At 26.3% G+C, this 21,087-nt stretch overlaps 2 protein-coding genes across 5 annotated transcripts in view; one reads left to right on the top strand and one right to left on the bottom strand.

The window, feature by feature from the left end:
• The first annotated feature begins 1 nt into the window (after window position 1).
• Window positions 2-16,757, top strand: LOC107456135 (CCR4-NOT transcription complex subunit Pop2). Of its 4 annotated transcripts, none has more exons than XM_016073918.2 (8): window positions 2-153; window positions 900-1,160; window positions 7,026-7,219; window positions 9,191-9,352; window positions 10,395-10,572; window positions 13,014-13,091; window positions 15,648-15,834; window positions 16,560-16,757. In XM_016073918.2, the coding sequence occupies exons 2-7, from the start codon at window positions 1,008-1,010 to the stop codon at window positions 15,777-15,779; spliced, it is 897 nt and encodes a 298-aa protein (XP_015929404.1). In that variant the 5' UTR covers window positions 2-153; window positions 900-1,007; the 3' UTR covers window positions 15,780-15,834; window positions 16,560-16,757. The 4 variants fall into 4 exon arrangements, with proteins under 4 accessions (XP_015929404.1, XP_042901520.1, XP_015929403.1 ...); XM_043045586.2 differs by having other exon boundaries at window positions 2-225; XM_016073917.3 differs by having other exon boundaries at window positions 2-355.
• Window positions 16,758-19,756: 2,999 nt separating this feature from the next.
• Window positions 19,757-21,087, bottom strand: part of LOC107456136 (uncharacterized) — a 14,717-nt gene continuing 13,386 nt past the window's right edge. The window contains exon 5 of the mRNA XM_016073920.4: window positions 19,757-20,925. Within this exon, the coding sequence (XP_015929406.1) occupies window positions 20,580-20,925 (346 nt within the window). The 3' untranslated portion in view covers window positions 19,757-20,579. The remainder of the gene's footprint in view (window positions 20,926-21,087) is intronic.

The raw sequence follows: 21,087 nt of genomic DNA, 5'->3' as shown, positions 1-21,087 counted from the left end.
CATTAACGTTAGATTAAAAGTTAGGGATCGCAAAAGCAAGGCACTGATCCTACAAAAATATTTATTTTAATTTAAATGGCAATCCCGATTATATTATTGAAATTAAATGGCAATAACTGGTTGCATGTCTTGTCTACTCTACATCTTGTTTAGGTGATTTGATCAATTTTATTTGATTGGAAATAATATTGCTTCGTATATCAACTATTTCGCACTTTATATAATGTAATTTTGTTTATAATAAATTTATATCAATTCTTTGTAACCTTATGATCTCAAAGAAATCACTGTGTTTAGATTTAAGTTATTGGTGTACAAGTAGATTTCTTGGACTTAAAAAGCCTGTTATAAGATCGTAAGTGAAAAGTTAGTTGTTTTTGTATAAGTATGATACATTCTATTTGGAGAATTTGTACGCGGTATGCGATAAAGAAATTTTTCTGAAAATTTGTCATCTCGTATGTCGTGAAACGTATAAAAAACATTCTTTATGTATCATCTGGTCGACTTGACCTTAAAGATTATATTGAATTATATTTTATTTGGATTGAAAGCGAAACTATAGAAATTTAATGAACTTAGAAATGATGGGATATTGATTTCGATAAATTGTTAGTGTGTTTTTATTGAATTAAGTAGATTTCATGTGAGAAAAAAGAAATGATTTTTGCAAATTACTATTTAATATTTTAATTACTAAATTGTAAACAAATTTTTTCTTAGCTGACTAGCGATGTAGTGTAATATTTGATTATTTTGAATTGAGAGATACTAATTTACCTTAGATATAAAATGTGTTTAAATATATTAGTTTTACCTTTGAACTTCTTCAATAATTTCTTATTTTTTTTCTTAAGAAAGTTTCTTTTTTATATATTATTTATCATTTTTATTTTCAGCTGTGGAAAGCAAAGATTTTGTTCATTAGGACATGTACGTTAAGAAAAGTATCTAAATAGTTCATCATTGTTTATAATTGTGTTTTAATCATTGAGTGCATATGAATAATGCCTACTGCATCTGGCCCTGTAACAGTTAACAGTAATTCTCTTCAAGATCGAAATGAGCAGTGCGGTATTCGTGATGTGTGGGCACATAATATGGAGGATGAATTTAGGATAATCCGTCAAGTTGTTCAACAATACCAATATGTAGCCATGGTAAGTAAAGATTTATTAGATTAGAAACAAAACTAATTAAAGTTATAACAAAACTAATTAATTTTTATATCAGCTCACTTTTCAACTTTGCCAATAATTATTTTATCTGTGTTGTGTGAACTTTTATTTCAAATTTATGACAGTTTCCAAATTTAATCCCCAAATTTTTTGATGGGCTTTGGTAATCTATGATGTATTTTAAGTTTTCCCAAGTAGAGATATTTCTCAAAACCAACAAAAATAAGAAAAATATCCGTAAAAAATTAGTCATCAATAAGTTTTTAAATCTTTTATTGAGTGTATGTTCATAACAGTATAATAACAGGGTTCCCACAGTACTTGAAAGTCCTTGAATTCTGTCATAGAGTACTTAAAAAGTACTGGATTTTTTTTGGAATTAAAATAATACTTATCTTTTTGATAAAAAATGCAGCAAAAAAATAATAAATAATTTCAAACGAAAATTATAGAAATTCTGGTATATGCAATTTTTGATCCTGAAGTGTAAAGAGGTCAAAGAGGATACGAAATTTTTCTCTCCTAGATTTTTCACTCCAGATTATTGTTCATCTCTGATGTTTAGAAAGCTAAAAATTTCTTACAAATTTTAGTTTTTGTAGTCATAGTTTCTGAATGATAACTAGCGTTTCCTCGATTTAGAAATTTGTCCAATGTGTTAACTTCATTATTATGACATGTTAATACTGTTATCCTATTAGTTTTTTTAATTTTTGTAAGAAGGATCATTAATTTGTAGACAAAATCAGATTTTTACATTTAGTTCTAGATTTCATGAATTATGAATAAAAATCGTGATTCACATTAAACTGATTCTTGATTTATGGATCGGAATTCATATAAAGAAAGTAATTAATGTATGATATATCAAATGTTGCTTTAAAGTGATTTGCAAATTACTCATCAGTATTCGTATTAAGGTATTTTATAAATCACACATCATGATTCACATTAAAATGATTTATCAAACAAGCATCATGATTTCAATTAAAGTTATTTCTAAATCATGTAACTTGATACGTATTTAAGCAATTTCAGAATCGTGCATCACAATTCTCATTCAAGTAGTTTATATGGTATTAGAAGGATTTAAGATTTACGCATCGTGATTCACTTAAAAGAGATTTAAGAATTAATGCTTGCAATTCTCATCCAAATGATTTATGAATCACACAGAGTTGTTCTAAATTAAGCAACTTTCGAGTCACATCAAAATGATCACTATTCACATGAAAATTATTAGCTAATCATGTAACAGAATTCACATTAAAGTGATTTATCTCACATCATGATATACATCTTGTTAGCTCCTACATTTTGTAACATTTGCTATTCATATTGTTCCGATTTAAGAAACATGCTCCGCAATTTGATTTCAATTTGCAAATTGTGATGCGGGATTTATGCAATCTTCAGGACTTACTTCACCTTTTTTGTAATTTTGATTTACATATATTATATATCTAGATTTGCATAAATGTGATTTTTAAAAATTACGCATGTTCATAAAATTTTAAAATCACGCTTTAGTGCTAATCACGCTTTATGTCAATTGGAATTTTTCAAAGTGATTTGAAGCAGCAATATAATTATCAACCAGAGTTGGGTTTTTGCTGTCAAAAACTGGTTTTTGACATGACAGTGGTAAAAACCGTGTTTTTACCGGTAAAAACCATCAAAAGCCTACTGTTTTCTTTAATTTATGGCATATAGCGGATAGTATATTATTTTCACATAATTGCCTTCATAAATGAATGTTGTAAATGATTGCTATTGATTTTGCAACTATATACATGTATTCTTATAGAAGGATATACATTCATATAGAAATATTGTAATATAGGGTGACCTGGGGTAATTCCTGATCAAAAAGCGCAAACATCTATTTTGTGAAAAAACTATTCAAAATAGAGTTTTAATATTTATTGGAAGTTTGAGGCTATATGAGATGAGTCCAATGCCACCTTCTTTTGTTTGAAAATCTAATTAGAATTTAAAAGATTTTAAGTTTTTAGTGATCAGGAATTACCCCTGGTCTTGATCATTTCTGGGGTAATTCCTGATCACTTCTGGGGTAATTACTGATCACCAGTTTTTATTGTAAAGGGGCTGTTTAAAAATAATTATATAATGGTAATTAACAAATAAGACATCAAGATCAAACAAATAAACCAAAAAGATATGTTTAAGCAGCTAATAAAACTATTTATTTAAAAGCAAGAAGAAAGATTAACACTTTAAATTTTCCAAAAATCTTTGCATCATGCCATACATTTTAGGCAATCAGCCAACTCATTCTCATGTTCTGCTGAAATATAAGAGAGTTCCCTCATGGGTTACTTTTGCTGGATTTTTTAACTTCATTAAGTGAAAGTGTAAAGTAAAGTAAGGTATGTCAACTCAACAGCTCTGGCAGCAGCTCTCACATTGAAATTTTCATTTTCAATCATTAAAAGAAATTCACTAATTTTGCTTTCTAGAAGCTTAGTATCCTTTTTAGGCTAATAATTTCTCACCATATTTATACTAAGCTAATTTATAAACTTAAAAATTATTCTAACAATGTACACACATAAAATTAAGATAGAAGCAAGGTATGACAAACCAGAAATGGTGCAAATCAGAATACAGTCTTGTATACCGTTAAAAACAAATTTTGTGATGACAGTTAAAATATATTTTATAGTTGTTCCACTTAATAAATATGAACTGTTATTTAAGAAAAGACAATTAGCTATTTATTAGCTATTTTATATACTATTTATAAGAAGAAATGACAGTGATCAGGAATTACCCCAGTGATCAATAATTACCCCATCTGTAGGGGGCAACATTTGATATAGTTTCCTATAATCAATTATAATGTTTACAGTAGATGTGAAACAATTAAACAAAAGCTTACACTACTTTTATATCAAAGAAAAAGAAAGTGACTCAAAATATTTATTATTAAGAGAAGGAGGGGGATCTTTGCAGAAATGTGCACATTTTGAAACCCATCTTTGAAATGGAAAATACAGAAAGCAGTTTAAAAGATACTTATTTTGTTAGATTAAACAAAAAATTATTATTAAGTAAATGTAGTTATACTCTAATAAAGTGTACAAGCATTCTTGCCCATGTCTTAAATTTAAAAAAAAATCATTTTTTTAAGATAAAACTTAGGTGATCATTATTTACCCCAGAAACAGAGTGATCGTGAATTACCCCGGGTCACCCTACTTATTGAAAATAGTGATACTTACTTTTATCATTATAGCTTGATTTGCGAAGGATTCAAAATTTTGCACTTCTTAATTATTAGAAATAAACAAACAAACAAAAAAGCTTTGAACTATTAATAAATTCAAGAACTGAAAAGAAGAATTTAAGATTTGGCATTTCTTAAATATTAGAAATAAGATAAACAAAACTTTCAAAACTTGTAACTTCTACAAACTCTAAGTCAAGAATGACTTGACATTCTTCGGTAATGTAATATGCCAAACAAAATGATGCTTGGAAATGTTGAAAATTTTGTTTAGTATCCTATTATTTTGCTTCAAATGGTAGTATGTTTTGATATAATCATGTTGGGAAAATGGAAAAATCTATTCTTAAATATCTTTTAACAACTTTTTTTCTAATTTTATTGCCCAAAAATGAATTAATTTTAAATTATAAGCAGTTTAACTCAAATAAAAATACAGTTTTACCAAAACTATGGGTTTTTGACATTTTTGACAGGGGTTTTTGACATGACGGTAAAAACCATGGTATAAACCGGTAAAAACCGTCATGTGTCAAAAACTTGCCAACCCTGTTGTCAACCATTTGCATTAGAAGCTGATAAATAAAATTACTATTAATATTATTATTTTGTCAAATAAGCATTGTGTTTGAAAATATACAATTTCTGCTTTGACGAAATTATAAAATCTGGTTGACGTATACTTTTGTATATTAACTGTAATACTGTATGGGTCCTTGAATAATTTGAGTTAAGGACCTTGAAAGTGTATTATTCATAACTGTCGATACATTATCCTTGCCAGGAAGTTCTTTATGAGATTTTTGTCCTCCATCCTCTCCTATCTAGGGTGTTACTTGTGGTAACATTTCAACTTTGCTAATTGAAATTGTTTTTCTCATTGGTCACCATACTTGACCATGTTGATCTTGGCTTCCTTCTCTTCTTTCCTTCTGATGACCAAGTTAATGCGATTCTCTGTTTGTGATGGCATATTTTCTCAATTTGTGCCTGATTTCGTTTTAACTTATCTTTTTAAAATCTATTCTTAATAGCTTGGTACTGGATTTATAGTATAGATCCATGTTGTGTTGTTTATTTTGTTTGAAAGGCTTCTATTTTGTTGTTTTTGTCATCTGCTTTGTTGATTTCGCTGTTTCATTGTCAAGTAGTGAAACAGATTTCACTGTTGCTTTGAATCTTTAAAATTTTAATTGAATAGAATCTTTAAATTTTTAATTGATTTTAAATATGAATAAACAATTTCATATTCAAACATTGTAGTTTTAAAAACCATGAAAAGCATTCTGAAAGTGTTCAGTGCTTTTTTATTCTTTCTCTTATTGTCCACGTCAGTGTTACCATGATTGTCCAATTTATGTAAAATTATTTGTCTCTTGAATTTGCTCTACTTTAATGTATTAAAACAAAAGGATTTTACAAACCATCTCATTCTTTACTTTTAAAATTTACAGAAAAATGCAATTTTAACTTCTGAGAAATAATTTTTTTTTTCTTGGACATTGTGAAGTAAAATAACTACTGTGCTTCTTGTTTTATCAATTAAAACAAAAAATTGCTTATGGATCTCCAGAGAAATTTTTTTATATAAAATGATATTTGTGTCTACTTGCTATAAAACTTGTTTCTTACCTGATACTTTTTTCTTATCTGTGTTTTTATATACACATATATATATACACAAAAATTGTTTGAACCTGATATGAAAACTGATAAAAAATTTTGAAAGTAAGTGGGACCTTTGTATTTTAGAGATCCTTTTGAGTAGTTTGTATGTTTGTCCATTTAAAAGTAAAATGCAATTTTCAAAAAAAGAAGTTTTAAGTAAATGAAGCAAAAGTTTAACATTCTACTATTGCTGATTTATTACAAACTAGTTGGAAAATATTTAGATAAATTCTAATTTTTTAATGATTTTTTAAGATCAGCCATTTCACAGTATTTACTGCTCAATGTGTGCAACTTAGATTTAAAATAAAATTCTCTTTAAAAACTACTATAAATAGCTGCCTTTTAGATTGTCATTGTTACTTATTTTTAAACAAAGTAATCATTTGATATTTAAAAAATTTTTAGATTCTTTAAAAAGCAATATTTTTCTGTTAAAACTTGGTTCTATTTTTTTTTACTCTAATATAACAAAATATTATAATTACATTCATTTTTAACTATGTTAAGGTAAAGTCTCATTCAGTTTCTAAAACATTAAAAGAAAAAAGAAGAATAGACTATACACTAAATATTTTTTCTCTAGTGGCTATTTTTCATGTATTTCAAAAAAAAAAAGAAACTACTTTTTTGATCAAAATTCAAATTGCTGTATCAACAGAAAAAAAAAGCACAAAATTCTTTAGGGATCATTTATGGTTTCTATGATAGCAAATACCCTAATTTTTTTTTCGGAAAAAAAGCCACTGCCAGATTTAATTATATAGCTGTGAAATATATAATAATAGCAAATTTAAGTTATTAAATTAACAGTTAGTTAAAATATAAGTATAGAAAATATTTTCAATTTATTTATACAATGACTGAAAATCAAGTTACCTACAGAAAAGAGACATGTTTAATACTTATGCATTTCTCATTTGTTTCAGGACACAGAGTTTCCTGGAGTAGTAGCTCGGCCGATTGGGGAGTTCAGGAGTACAGCAGATTACCAATATCAATTATTAAGGTGTAATGTTGATTTGTTGAAAATCATACAACTAGGATTGACATTTATGGATGAAAATGGAAAATCTCCTCCAGGATTCACAACATGGCAATTTAATTTCAAGTTCAATCTTACGTATGACTTTGGTTTTGTTAAATTTAAATAGTTATATATTTATTTATCTATTTATTTGAATATTTATGTACTATTTATTTGAATTGCTAAGATCTTCAAATGATGTTCCACATGTTTTGATTTTTGCTTGATATGAAAAATCTCACTTGCATTATTAACATATTTGTTTTACGTGAACTTAAAAACATTTCAATTTCTGGATTAAATAACACATAGGTCATCAAATAATACTGCCAAGAAAATTAAATTATGCTGCCAAGTTGACAAGTATGACATTTGTTTTGTTAATTTAAATAGTTATATATTTGTTTATCTATTTATTTAAATACTTATATATTTAAATTCTTATGTATTTATTTATTTAAATTGCTAAGATTTTCAAATGATGATCCACATGTTTTATTTTTTGCTTGATATGAAAAATTTCACTTGCATTATTTACAAATTTTTTTTTACGTGAACTTAAAAACATTTCAATTTCTGGATTAAATAACACATAGGTCATCAAATAATACTGCCAAGAAAATTAAATTATGCTGCCAAGTTGACAAGTATGACATTTGTTTTGTTAATTTAAATAGTTATATATTTGTTTATCTATTTATTTAAATACTTATATATTTAAATTCTTATGTATTTATTTATTTAAATTGCTAAGATTTTCAAATGATGATCCCATTTGCATTAGAAGCTGATAAATNCAACTGACTGTTTGTTTAATGAAATAGTAATGTAATGTTCTGTATTAAAATTAAATCCATAAACTTTTAGTTCTATTTTCAATAGACATAATGTTTTCTGTTTAATACTTATTTTAATGATTATCTTTTTCATATTATGAAAATGGATTTCATATTTTTCTTGTCAGATTTTCAAGGCATATGTAATTAAGACATTTTAAATGTTAAATATGCTTTTAAAATATTTTTATTATCCTATGAAATATATTGTTTTCAGTGACCGAAGTAATTTCGCCAGTCATCCGACTTATGTGCTTGTGATTCTAATGATAAATAACAAGTAGGAGTGTAGGGTTATTTGTTTTCTAATTGAGGTGGTAGGAAGGAGCAAAATAATAGCATTTACAGGGGTCTGTCCAGGCCGAATTTACTACCGTTTAGCGGTACCTTCACAAATTCAACTTTAGGAAAAACGATAAAATAGTTACACAAAATACTTTTTCTTAAAATTTTATTTTTGTGTCTCGTAAGAAACGATGAATCCATATTTTTGCTATATTTGTGCTGATTTTTTAATATAATTTTTAATTTTCACAAAATAGGTACCTCTCAGAAAAACCCAGACAGACCCCTGAAGTATTCTTTAAATTCTCTATTTCATCTAGTCTTTAAATTTTAATCATGCATTTGTTTCAAAATGGTTGCTATGCATTCAAAGCCATGTATTATAATGAAAAATTATTTTAGTTAGAGCTTCTAAAATATTGTTACAACATAGTTTTAATATTAGGTTAATTTGATTAAACATTTATAACTTTTTTTAATCATAAATTAAAGTTCTTACAGTGTATTTGAATAAAAATCAAAAAAATCTGATTCTTTTGATTTTTTTTAAAAAAATCAAAAAAATCACAAACCCTGCTATGTGTAACTAATGTTAGATTGATTTTTAATAACATATAATTTAACTGTTCCCAGTCTTATTGGATATAATAAATGACTTTGATCTGTATATGTAATATTTTCTAATTAGAATGCTTGATTAAAACAGATGCTTAGAATAATATCCCCTTTCTATTTTGTTAATTATTTATTATTCTGTTTAACTAATGTTTTATTAATCTTAATTACTATATGAATAATTGTTTTCTACAGAAAATTGTAATTATGTTTATAATTTTCTTTTTTATTGCAATTAGGAAAATTAGCTTTAAAAAAAGAAGCTTTTAAAAAATTTTATTTACAATTATAAAAATTAGCTGTTTAATTATGGTCTTAATTTTTCTTTTAGAGAAGATATGTATGCTCAAGACTCGATTGATTTATTGACAAGTTCTGGTATTCAGTTCAAGAAGCATGATGAAGATGGGATTAACCCTTATCACTTTGCTGAGATATTAATGACATCTGGCGTTGTCTTATGTGAAAATATAAATTGGATATCTTTCCATAGGTAATTAATATCATTGCAGTTTTCTCACTTGGTTGTCAAAATCTATAATTGTCTGGATATTTTGTTTGGCATATAAGATTTTCGTAATCTGGCATTTTTTACTGAAGATTTAAAATTCTATAAGAAAATTGTAAAATAACCTATCTTAAAATTCATGGTAACTGTAAATAGCCAATAAAAGAATGGGTTTCATTTACTACAATTATTTGCTGTAAAAAAATTTCTTGCATTTAATAAAATTATTGTTAAAATTCCACTATCACAAGGTAAAATTTTCTCTGTTCTATTAAATCTGGATCATAAATTTGTTCCAAGTCTAACATTTCTGAAATTTGATCATATTTACTATATACACAAGGTGAGTAATAATATCTTTTAATTTTTTGTGTAATTTGAGTGAAATTAATAGAATATTTTACGTTTGAAATCTAAACAATAAAATAATTTAATTATTTCTAAGTAATTTAGTTGTTTTGCAATTTTATCTCGTTCATATTAAATGAACAAAACATGTATGTCTGCAATATTTTATGAGAAAATTAAAAAGTTATATTTATTTTACTGCTGTTGGAAGCAGTTTCTCAGAACAAAGCATTTATTAAAAGTTGATAAATACAGTTCATTTCATTATGTGCTATATAATATCTATATCAAACCATTTATGTCAAAAAATTGATATGCATATTCTGTTTTGTCTCCCACTGTAGTATAAATTAATATGTAAGTTGTTTCATTTTAAATTTGTTTTATCCCTTAACATATTTCTAGAAATTTATATTTATAAAAAATCAATTAAATTATTTCCCCCACGTGTCATTAAATGGGAAACATGGCGTGAAGCGTTTTTGAAAAGTGCTTAAAGGTGCTTGTTTTCGTTTTTTAAAAGCCCTTAAAGGTACTTTTTTCATTGGGGTTTTTAAAAAAAGTGCTTATTGTTTCTTTTGCTTATTGTTTCTTTTTCAAAAATGAAATTTTTTTCATAATAGCTTAAAATTAGCTTTTTTATGTACGTTTCTATAGTTTTATAATCTGTTCTTTTCAGTGGGTATGATTTTGGTTACCTGTTAAAACTCTTAACCGACCAAAATTTACCTGCAGAAGAATCCGAATTTTTTGAACTGCTGAGAATCTACTTTCCAACTATATATGACGTGAAATATTTAATGAAAAGCTGTAAAAATTTGAAGGGTGGCCTGCAAGAAGTCGCAGAACAACTAGAAGTAATCTTTATTTTTTTTCTGTGTACAATTATTTTATTTAGTCATGTCATTTAGGAAAATGCATGTATAGAAAATACATCTTATGGAATTTACAGATATTTATGAATTATGCTGAATATACAGATGTGTATAAATCGTTATGGTTGTTAGAAAGGCGAAAATACAAAGCAATACATTTTATTTAAAAGTTTTATGTTTAATTTATCCTGCATGAGCTGCAAGTACATTGAAACCATAAAAAAAAATTATGCTCAAAGAAAACAAGAAAAGAACAATAAAATAACAAAGAAAATTTTAAACAATAATGCTAATTAACCATTAAAAGATATTAGTACTTTTTCGACCCATGAAGGTATTATATCTGCGAAAATTAGTGTTTTCTTGTATTACATTATATCAAATACTTCTTTCTATTAATTATTTCTTCTTTCTAATACTAATTCTTTTGTGATATTGTACAATATTGCCAAAGTTAAATACATTACTGTGAGGAGCACTAAGTAAATGAGATTGATTCTTTATGTTAACATAATTCTATCAAGTAAAAACAGCACAAAAATTTGATATAAGACGCACAAAACTAGTAAATAAAAAAAAAATTTAGATTGAGAGTAGAACGAAAGAGTTATCATGTACTTAAGATCAACTTTAAAAATAGATTTTAAGATGTAATTGGTTATATTTAATAAAATTTTTTGTTTAGTTATATCTTTTTGTGGTTTATTTGTCTTGTTTTTCTTTCTTTTCTGAATTTTCTTGTTTTCATTGCCTGGTAGTAAAATAATATTAAAAGGTAGAACGAAGCGCAAATTTTAAATAAATAAGTTTGAAAGTTAGACTTTTGTCTATTGTGCATTTATTAGGTTTTTATGTTCCATTTATTTCCTGTATTTTGAATTTCTGGAATTGTTGAATGCTTTCTTTCCAAAAACCTAGGGCTGATAAAAAAAAAATAATCCTGGTTACTTTTTTTACCATGCATGATTAAGTTTTTTAGTTTTTTCAAGTTGAACTCAAGTTTCTTTATTTTGTTGGTAAATTTAAATTTAAAAACATTATTCCTGGTGCTTAAATAGATAAAAGATTAAAAATCTATATTGAGAATATTTCTATAAGAAATAGTTCAAGAAAGAAAATATAAATCTTATGAATTTTTATAATTGTATGAAAAGAAAACTTCAATGGAGAATATATAGCAGTGGTCACCAACTGGCGGGCCGCATCCGGCCCACAAAGCCTTTTTTTGTGGCCCAAGAACTCCAAGAAAATATTTATTCAAATACAAAAATAATCGTGTATGTTGCTCTTTTTTATTTATTTATTTTTTTTGTATTTTGTGAATATAATTTATCATGTATGTATTTTATTTAATAACCATCATTGAACAGCTGACCCAATTTTTGGGGGTACGACTACTAATGTTCAACTCCGTAGCCTTGTAATTTTGAACCTGGAACTCCTGGATCAAGTATTGGGAGAAATTTGCTTTCTTAGAGGAGTTTTTTGATGGAACTTACCTGCATTTGCATTACATGGAGAGGAAAACCACGAGAACCTCCCACGATTAGCCTGGCAGCAAGGGGACTCTAACCCATAATCCGTCGACTAATGAGGATATTTTATGTCAGCATTGTGGTTGGTGCAAGCGGGATGCGGAATTCGTATCGACCAGCCATCGCCAGTATCAAACCCCAGCTCACCTCATTGGAAGTCGAACACTCTATCCCTTGAGCCATCGCGGCTCTGCGTGTGTGTATTAGAAATTTTCTAGGAAAAATTCTCTGATTTAACTTTTTTAAACCACTCATTTTGGAGGAAATTATTTACATTTGTAAATTGTAGCCAGAATTTTTTAGCATGCAATTAAATATTTTTAAAAATATTCTTATTTAATTTGTATTTCAATACTTTTGTTTTGTATAACTTGATAAAAATCAGACAGTAATATTTAAGTTCCTTCAAACATAAAAGAGTCCTATATATAAAATTTTGATAAAGTTGCGGTCCGCCATTTGACTGGTGTTTTTAATTGAGACCCCCGGCCTCATGTAAGTTGGAAACCCCTGATATATACTATACCTGACTTCTTGATGTGAGCTTACTATCTTTTGAAAATTGAATACTTAAAGCATTTTAAAAAATATAGAATTTGTAAATTTTTCCTTGCATGTTTTGCACTAGTATATTAATATATTACAAGCAATTTTTTCTTGTGAAAATTAAGTTTAATTTTATATATTTAATAAATTTTCTAACAGGTATATAGGGTGATTTTTTTATTCTTTTTCTCTGTCAATGAATAGTTTTTAGTTACGTTATTGTCTGATTAACAAGGAAACTGCGTGCATTCAAAATTTTTACTTTTTTATAGTGTAGCATTCATTTTGCATTAAAAAAAAATTATTACTATTTTTTATTTATAATTGAATTTTGATTTCCAGCTAGAAAGAATTGGTCCTCAACATCAGGCTGGAAGTGATAGTCTTTTAACTGGTGCCACATTTTTCAAAATGAGAGAGGTAAAATATAACATGTGTTGTATTTAATGTTTCTTCATTTTTTAATTTCAGTGCATTAAATAATTTCATTGTATAAAAGAAAGTGAAAATATTAATAATTAATTTTAAATTTGTTTTATTTCTTTCTTATCAAAGCTGGTGTATCTTAAATTCATAGACTTTTTATTTATTTTGTTCATCATCTAATCCTCATATACTGATAATTAAAAAGATTTAGTTTCAATTAATTACCTATTTTTAGTTTTGAATAGTTTTTTCTGCAAAATGATTTAAAAAAAATTTAATTTTCAAATGAAATAATTTGTGTTGCATTCGTGTCATATTTTTTAAAAATGTGAAAAGTTATTTCCTCCAACGCTGTGTTGTTTGAATTAAAAAAAATATTCTAAAATTAAGAATTTTGCATTAATTTGAAGAATTTTCATCTAGGTGGAAACATCTTGCCTGATTGACATTTTTTTTTTTAATAATTCAGTTTTTTAGCTTTTTGTCAGTTTTAAGGTGCAGATGATTCTCTCCTGCAAAAAAGCATGAATAGTTTAAAATTAACACTTTGCTTTGAGTCTCAAGGTTATTATTATTTTTTTTTTCATAATGGGGGTTAAGGGCATTCTTCTGAGGTCCAAAAGTTGAGGTTGTTTTTCTCAACCCTTTTAAAAGATAGATGCTTTCAGAAGTGCTCTTTGAATTATTTTGGGGAAACTATGTAAATATTAATATAAATAGAGTTATTGTTAATGGTATGATTTTAAATCTCAGATCATTTTTTTCCTTGATTAATTAAATCAGGACATCAGATTTCATCTCTAAGGCTCTCATGAGACTAAAGTTTTGCTCTCCAATATTTTCAGGAAAAATATAAATAATTTTCAAAATGTTAACAAATGTATCATAAAAGAAATTTTGGTGACCAGAACTATTAAAGAATATAGAAAATAAAAAAACTGAAACACATTTATTGCTCAAAAAATTCTGATATTAGCTTAAAAAAATTTTTAAGGTGGTTCCAATATTACCTATATATCATTAAAAGTTATTAAAAAAGAAATATCAGAAATATTCCCGTACTTTTAACACTTAATTTTTGTATACTGTTGCCTTTGGACACTAAAATGCCATTTGTCAGTTTCAGGCTTGGCTAATTGGGAGATGATAAATTAATAGAAATTTTGTGCAAATCATTGAGTGTCTTATTATTAAAGAGTTTCTGTAAGCTGTCTTCAGTCTCTTGTTACAGCTGAAGCCTCTCGTAAGGTGATGTGATCACTCATAGAAGAGAACTAAAATGTTAATCAATGTTAGCGAAGCAAACATGAACTTGAATTTTGGCTACCTTTTGTCAACACAACATCTAATTGTTAAAGAAATTTGGATTTAAATGAAAGCAAAGATAGTTTAAACACTAGCATAGATTGTAGTTAATTAATCTAATAAATTAATAACAAAATTTAATTAACCTCTCTCTTAAAGTGTGAAACCATTGCTCCCCATTTTTAATATTAGTCAACTAAAAGCTCACAACTCAAGGAAAAATATCATAGTTTGATTTAAAACACAACATTTTAATAAGAAAAAACTTATTTGGCAGTCCTAATTATTCGGTTGCTGATGGCGAATGAAATATCATGCCCTGAATTGAAGGTTGTAAACAATTTCCTTTAAAATTATTTTTTTGTGTACTTTAATGGAACAGGGGTGCACAACCTGGGGCCCGAGGGCCACGTGCGGCCTGCCGACTGTTGATGTATGGCCCAAAGGAGCTTCAAAAGGCGATAAAGAAGTTTATTTTAATTTTTTTTAAACATTATAAACTTTCTTTAATTAAAATATTTAATTCAAATTTATAACACTATAAAAGGCGTATATTTTTTGCACTTTCATTCTGTAAACATCTTTGTGGTTGGAGTTATAAGAAATAGTTCNTATATATATGTATATATGTATATGTATATGTATATATATATATATATATATATATGTATATATATATATATGTATATATATATATATGTATATATGTATATATATATGTATATATATATATATATATATATATGTGTGTGTGTGTGTGTGTGTGTGGTTAATTAATTATTGGAAAAAGTTTTTTTAAAGGAAAGTATCCGTTCTGTTTAGTTTTAAATAAATTCAAACAATTCAAAGTATTTAATTTTCTGCAAATATGTTATTAAGTTTACTGATAAAAATACTTAGTGCTTAGGACACTAATGTTTCTATAAAAATTATCATGTTTGCAACTAGCAGGAATAAATATGTGTGCGGCCCTTCATTAATCTACCTGTTGTTTAAGTGGCCCTTCACTCAAAAAGTTCGGGCGCCCCCATAACCTAAAAATGAGTGATGTCTTGTGATGCGATGTATTTTCACTATTTTGCTTTGATGATGTTGAAATCTTTTTAGATTATTGATCTTACGATTGGAATATGAGTCTAAATTTACTATACAACTTAAATAATTCATTTAATATTATTATAAACTTTGGAGTTTTTAAAAACTTTTTCTTTAAAAAATATCATTGAAATGTGTATTATTTTTTAGATGTTCTTTGAGGATAACATTGATGATGCTAAGTACTGCGGACATCTGTACGGACTTGGTACATCGTATGTTATGAATGGCAATGCTACGCTTGAGGAAGCATCTCCTATCCCAACGACATCAACTTCTTGACAATTGTTGATTTAATTTCATCGCATCTTTTCATCTACTGCATCTCCTGATTTGAGTAAGTGTCAGTAGTATTTTAGTTTCTTATGTTTAATCAATATTGATAGTTTTACATATCCACCGAAATTTGTATTGTCCCACAGCAAAATCTTAGAAACAAGTTGAATTTTTTTAAAATTTTGCAAGCACTGACTTTTTTAGTACTTACATATTCTTTCTTTTTTTTTGTTGTATAAAGCATTTAAATTATTTATTTGTAGTGGTACTCAAAATTCTATTAAAGAAACTCATTAAACCAAGAATAGAAATGTTACTTTAAAAAATGTTTTTTAGTTTCTAGGAAAATTCTGTATCAGTTAGTATGGATTTTCTATATTTTAGTTTTTAGTAATTTTGTGATAATTTTTTAGCTATATCTTCTTTTCCTATTTTCCCTTGATGCATTTGATTCAAAATAATTCTGCAATATCAAGTTGTTGAGTTTTGGCAACTATTTATCATTTTTCCAACCCTTTCCAAGGTTTTTCCAGTAATTTATTTTACTATCTGTTCTGCTATCAATATTGGCCTCTTCAAACATAGAATATTCCTTAAATTTTACCTTTTTTTAATACATTTAGACATGATGATTGTTCTATTAGAATTATATTAATCAGTAATATGATGTATAAAATGAACTCTTGTTAAAAAAATGCATATGTTTAAGATTTTTGTTAATAAAATAAAATAATTTAATAATTTTGTCAATAAAATTTACTTATATGTTTTTATTTGTTTTTCTAGGATTGCAATATCATGACATGGTTTTAATAATTCCAGAGATATGTTGTACATGCTAAAAATAAATTGTTATTCTTTTAAATTTCTGAAAACTTAAAAAATAAATAAATAAACATTGAAAATCATAAAGTCTTACAAGACTTTTACAGGATGTATCGTATATATGCATTTTGTATTGATTAAATTATTGTTTTGTCATCATTCATGCTTCATTGGATTATGTGCACATTATTTTGTTCTCATTTTTTTAAAGCAGCTTAAAAGGCATTGTGTCTTGTTTTATTTCTACACTAGGTCACATTATTTAAACATTTACAATTTGTACACTACTTACAGGACTATATTTCGAGGAATTACTATAGATTAATATGTCATAAAGCTAAAATTATCCATGCAGCAGATTTTATAAATCCAAATTTTAGATTTTATTAATCCAAATATAAATCCTAATTCAGGCTCATTTTTTTTTTACAACCTTAAAAAAAATTAAACTGTTAATTATGATATTTATCCAAATCTATGTTTGGTAACATGCAAAATGTTATTTGGTGAAATTATCAATATTAAAACAAGTCAAAGAAATCTAGCATGTTTTTGGTATTTTTCAAAATAAACTTTAACACTTATTATAAAAATAATTATTAATTTGTGTTATTATTTTATTGGAGACATACTGTATAATGATGGTTGTTCATTAATAGATATTTTAAGGGTCATTAATATAGTTGACGAAAAAGATAATTTAGGTACACTGATTTTTACTAAGAAATATACTGATTTTTTTTTAATGTATATTTTTGTGTTTGAAAATCATTTAAATTTATACTTAAAATAAACAAAAAAGGCAAGAGAAAAGAAAAATACTTTTAACGTAGTGTTAGAACTACCTTTAGTAATTTCAATAAGATTTGATGAATTTAAATTTGTTTATATTTACAATAGAAAGAAAAAAAAGAAATTCAAATGAATAAATTAACCAAAAAATTATCAATGAAAAAACTTTACCTAGATTAAATAAAAATGATTGCTAATCGAATCATATTTGTATTTTTCTTTTTTTGAAGGATAATTTTTTTATTAAATCTATCTATAAATTTATCTATTTTATTAATTTAGTGTTATTTATTACAGCTTATCAAAATGCTTTTCTATAAAGTACTTTGTTTAGAATATGTTTCAATTTTTGGATAATCGTTAATCAAATTCCTCTTTTTGATAGTTGAGATAGTTGTATTTTATCAGATATAATGTGGTAATTACAAAATTTTATAAAAAGTTATATATAGGATCAAATAGATATATTTTGCTTCTAGCTGTAGACTGAATCAAATTATTTGATTATGTCGCAAATGAAAAAGAATTAGCTGCAATGTCTTATTATAAAATAAAGATGTATTAAAGAAATAGGTTATTATTTATTCATAATGTTATGAAGTTTTTGAAAGTATTTTTTAAAAGTTCATTAAATACATAGATTTATAGCATTTTTGTTGTACATACAAAATATTTTTAGGCATTCCACCTAAATAGGTTTTTACTACTCTTTATGTACACATAGTTACATTCTATTTTTCTATAGAAATAATCATATCAGGTATTAGTTGAAACAAAAAATGAATAAGAACTTGTGAAAGGTTGTAATTAAAATTCTATTCATTTTCCTAATAATGAAGGAGAAAAAAAAATATATAAATATAATTGTAAAAATAATATTAATTTCTACAATTATCTTGAATTTCGTGTATCTTCTTTTATAAACAAATTGATACTCACCTTTATGAATGCCTATTTATAATTTATTTAAATAAAATAAATTATAGTTATACTATGGATTTAAATTTTACTATAATTTTTTCTGGTAAATCATGAACTAATTTAACTTGAATATCATTTAATTGTTTTTCTGCTGCCCTTGAATGAAACATTTTTGCTCTTTTTTTAAGACAAGCTTTTTATAATGTTAATTCATGTATTGTATTTATAGAGTTAATTAAAAGAAAAATTTTCTATACCTTGATGTGTAACTAAAATAAGTCATCCAGTGTCGTCAGTATTCTGAACAAAGTAACTTTGAAATTAAAAGTATTCTGGCTTATTATTCTTTTGCAATAAAATATTCCTGAATGATATTTGGGTAGAACAAATTGTACTTTTTGAGTTATTTCTTTAAATTTTTTTTAACGTGTTGACTGGTCACATATCAGTTAGTGTACATTTTCCACACATTAGGAGTGGTTATTTTAATTCAAAAGAAAAGTGCAATCGATCCTATGTTTTTTTAAAACACTCCCTAGTATTTTTTTTCTTTTTCTTAAGATGAACGTTCTTGATATTTTTTCAGTCGGTTTTTTTTTCTTCAGAACTTTGCCTTCATGGAGGACTTTTTGATGAAACTCACTTGTATTTGTGTTACATGGAGAGAAAATCCTCTTTTGGTTAACCTGACGACAATGGGACTCTAACCCATGATCCGTCTAGGAGGATATTTTTCGTCAGCACTGTGGTCGATGAGAGCCGGACATGGTATTCACATCCAACAACCATCGCTGGCATTTGAACCCAGGGCACCTTATTGGGAGGCGAGCGCTCTATCCCCTGAGCCATTAGGGCTTTTATTTATTTTCTACTGACCTAAATCTCATTATGTACTTTTGAATTATTTGATGATTATTTTAATTATTATAAAATCAATAAAAAATGGTCTCTTCATTTAAAGCAGTCAAAAAAAAGAAGACAGAAACACTTGAACTATGTATTTTAACAGTTTGTTGGAATTGTTTATATTTTTACACTATGTTTTTTAACTGTATATTCAAATGCTCTAAAAATTATTTATGTGTTCTTTTTATTATTATTGAGCCTTCAGATAGGGTTTAGTTTGAATAATTTTTTCCTCAATAAAAACAAAGGATATTAAGCTGTAAGCAATTCTATCAATTACGTGAAACTGTTTTAAAATGTATTTAAACTTTTTTAAATGTTTAGGGATGAATGTTATTTTTCCAGTAGATACTTATATCATTGGAAAAATTATGTGCTTTCCATTGAAGAATTCAAATTAAATTGTCCAATTTTTAAGACTGATTCTTTGCTCTTATAATAAGTAATAAGCAAATAATAAATAAATTGGCTTTTTTTCAGAATATAGTTAGTACAATTTTTTTAAAACTAAACAAAATTTATTTTAAAACAATAGGAACAATGGTAAAAAAATATTTATTCTCATATATATACAGGAATGAAGAAGTACAATACATGACAATGTTTTTAAGAAAAAATGAAAAGAACATCATGAAACTTAACATTCCCTTTTATCATGGTTATTTCTCTTTACTAAAAGTATTCATTTTGTTTAATTAATAGCTGAATAGTTCTTTTTTTTTTCCTTTTTAACATATTCAACTTAATAACAGCATCAATTATCTTTTGAGTAATTAGTTGCAACTTCTATTTATCATATAATTGTGACACAAGTAGACAAGTTTACTATTCACTTTATCCTTTTGGATTACTACTTGGTTTTGTCATGGAGCTCTTCATTAATTCATAAATTTCACTTCCAATTAACATTTGAAGCAGACAATTTAGTGAACGCAATGAAAAAAAAAAATATTGAATTTATAAGCTTCAGAGAATGATCTTATAAGTTCTCTAATGTAGAATGCAAAACATTTTCTATCTTAAACTAAACTAAATTTCCAAAATACTAATCAACAAAAATTGCACAGCTTTCTATAATATATATATATATATTTGTTTTTTTTTTTAACTTCTTGCATAATACAGGTACAACTTTGACAATAAAAAAGCCGAATTTCTGATGAGTCAAAGGTGATACTTTTTATTGTATAAAGATTGAAGTAACAAAAAAAAATATATATTTTTGAAATCTCAATTGAAAGAAAGAAAGCCTCAAATCCTTGAGACTGGTATGTCAACGATATTTATGAATGAAAAATAAGTGTCGCAACAAATTTTACAAAACTGAAATCAGTACATTGAAATTGATGGTCATTTTCTGTACTAGTACTGATGGAAGAGAAATATGCTGATTGCGACACTGGCAATGATGCTCAAAATATTCTGTGACATCACAGCTGCATTTCCTTTACGGTATCCTTTGACGAATTGCGGATATGGATGTTTTCCAGGCATTGGAGTTATGTCTGTAAAGTGCTTCATTCGCTCTTCGTATGGCACAATAGTTGAAGGTGGTTCAATAAAGGATTTATCCCTAAAAGCAGGGTGACAGTAAGCATTGACTCCAAGTTTAACGACATCGCCAAATATTTCTTTTACGAGGGAGAATGGCTGCTCTCCACATGTCTGAAGAATTTCCTCGATACATTGGGTTGTATCTACAACAATACTGTAATAGAAAAAGTAATTTCAATATGCTACTTAATTTATAAAAAAAAATTCAAAATAAAAAGTAATATTTTTAAAAACCACGTTTTAGTAGTGGAGAATAATAATTAAGAAAAAAATTGAAAAACGAAAAACGTGGGGCGCATGAAATACATAACAGTAA

The sequence above is a fragment of the Parasteatoda tepidariorum genome, chromosome 7 (assembly GCF_043381705.1).
Source record: "Parasteatoda tepidariorum isolate YZ-2023 chromosome 7, CAS_Ptep_4.0, whole genome shotgun sequence".
NCBI classification, from domain to species: Eukaryota; Metazoa; Arthropoda; class Arachnida; order Araneae; family Theridiidae; genus Parasteatoda; species Parasteatoda tepidariorum.
Note: the sequence above shows the minus strand (reverse complement) of the source record. Positions and strands in the feature narration are given on the sequence as shown.

What these genes read in the sequence shown, in the direction of transcription:
- LOC107456135 (XM_016073918.2), top strand. Translation starts at nt 1,008, where the DNA reads ATGCCTACTGCATCTGGCCCTGTAACAGTTAACAGTAATTCTCTTCAA. An exon ending in AATACCAATATGTAGCCATG is followed by an intron (nt 1,161 to 7,025) that starts GTAAGTAAAGAT and finishes CATTTGTTTCAG; the next exon opens with GACACAGAGTTTCCTGGAGT. An exon ending in CATTTTTCAAAATGAGAGAG is followed by an intron (nt 13,092 to 15,647) that starts GTAAAATATAAC and finishes ATTATTTTTTAG; the next exon opens with ATGTTCTTTGAGGATAACAT.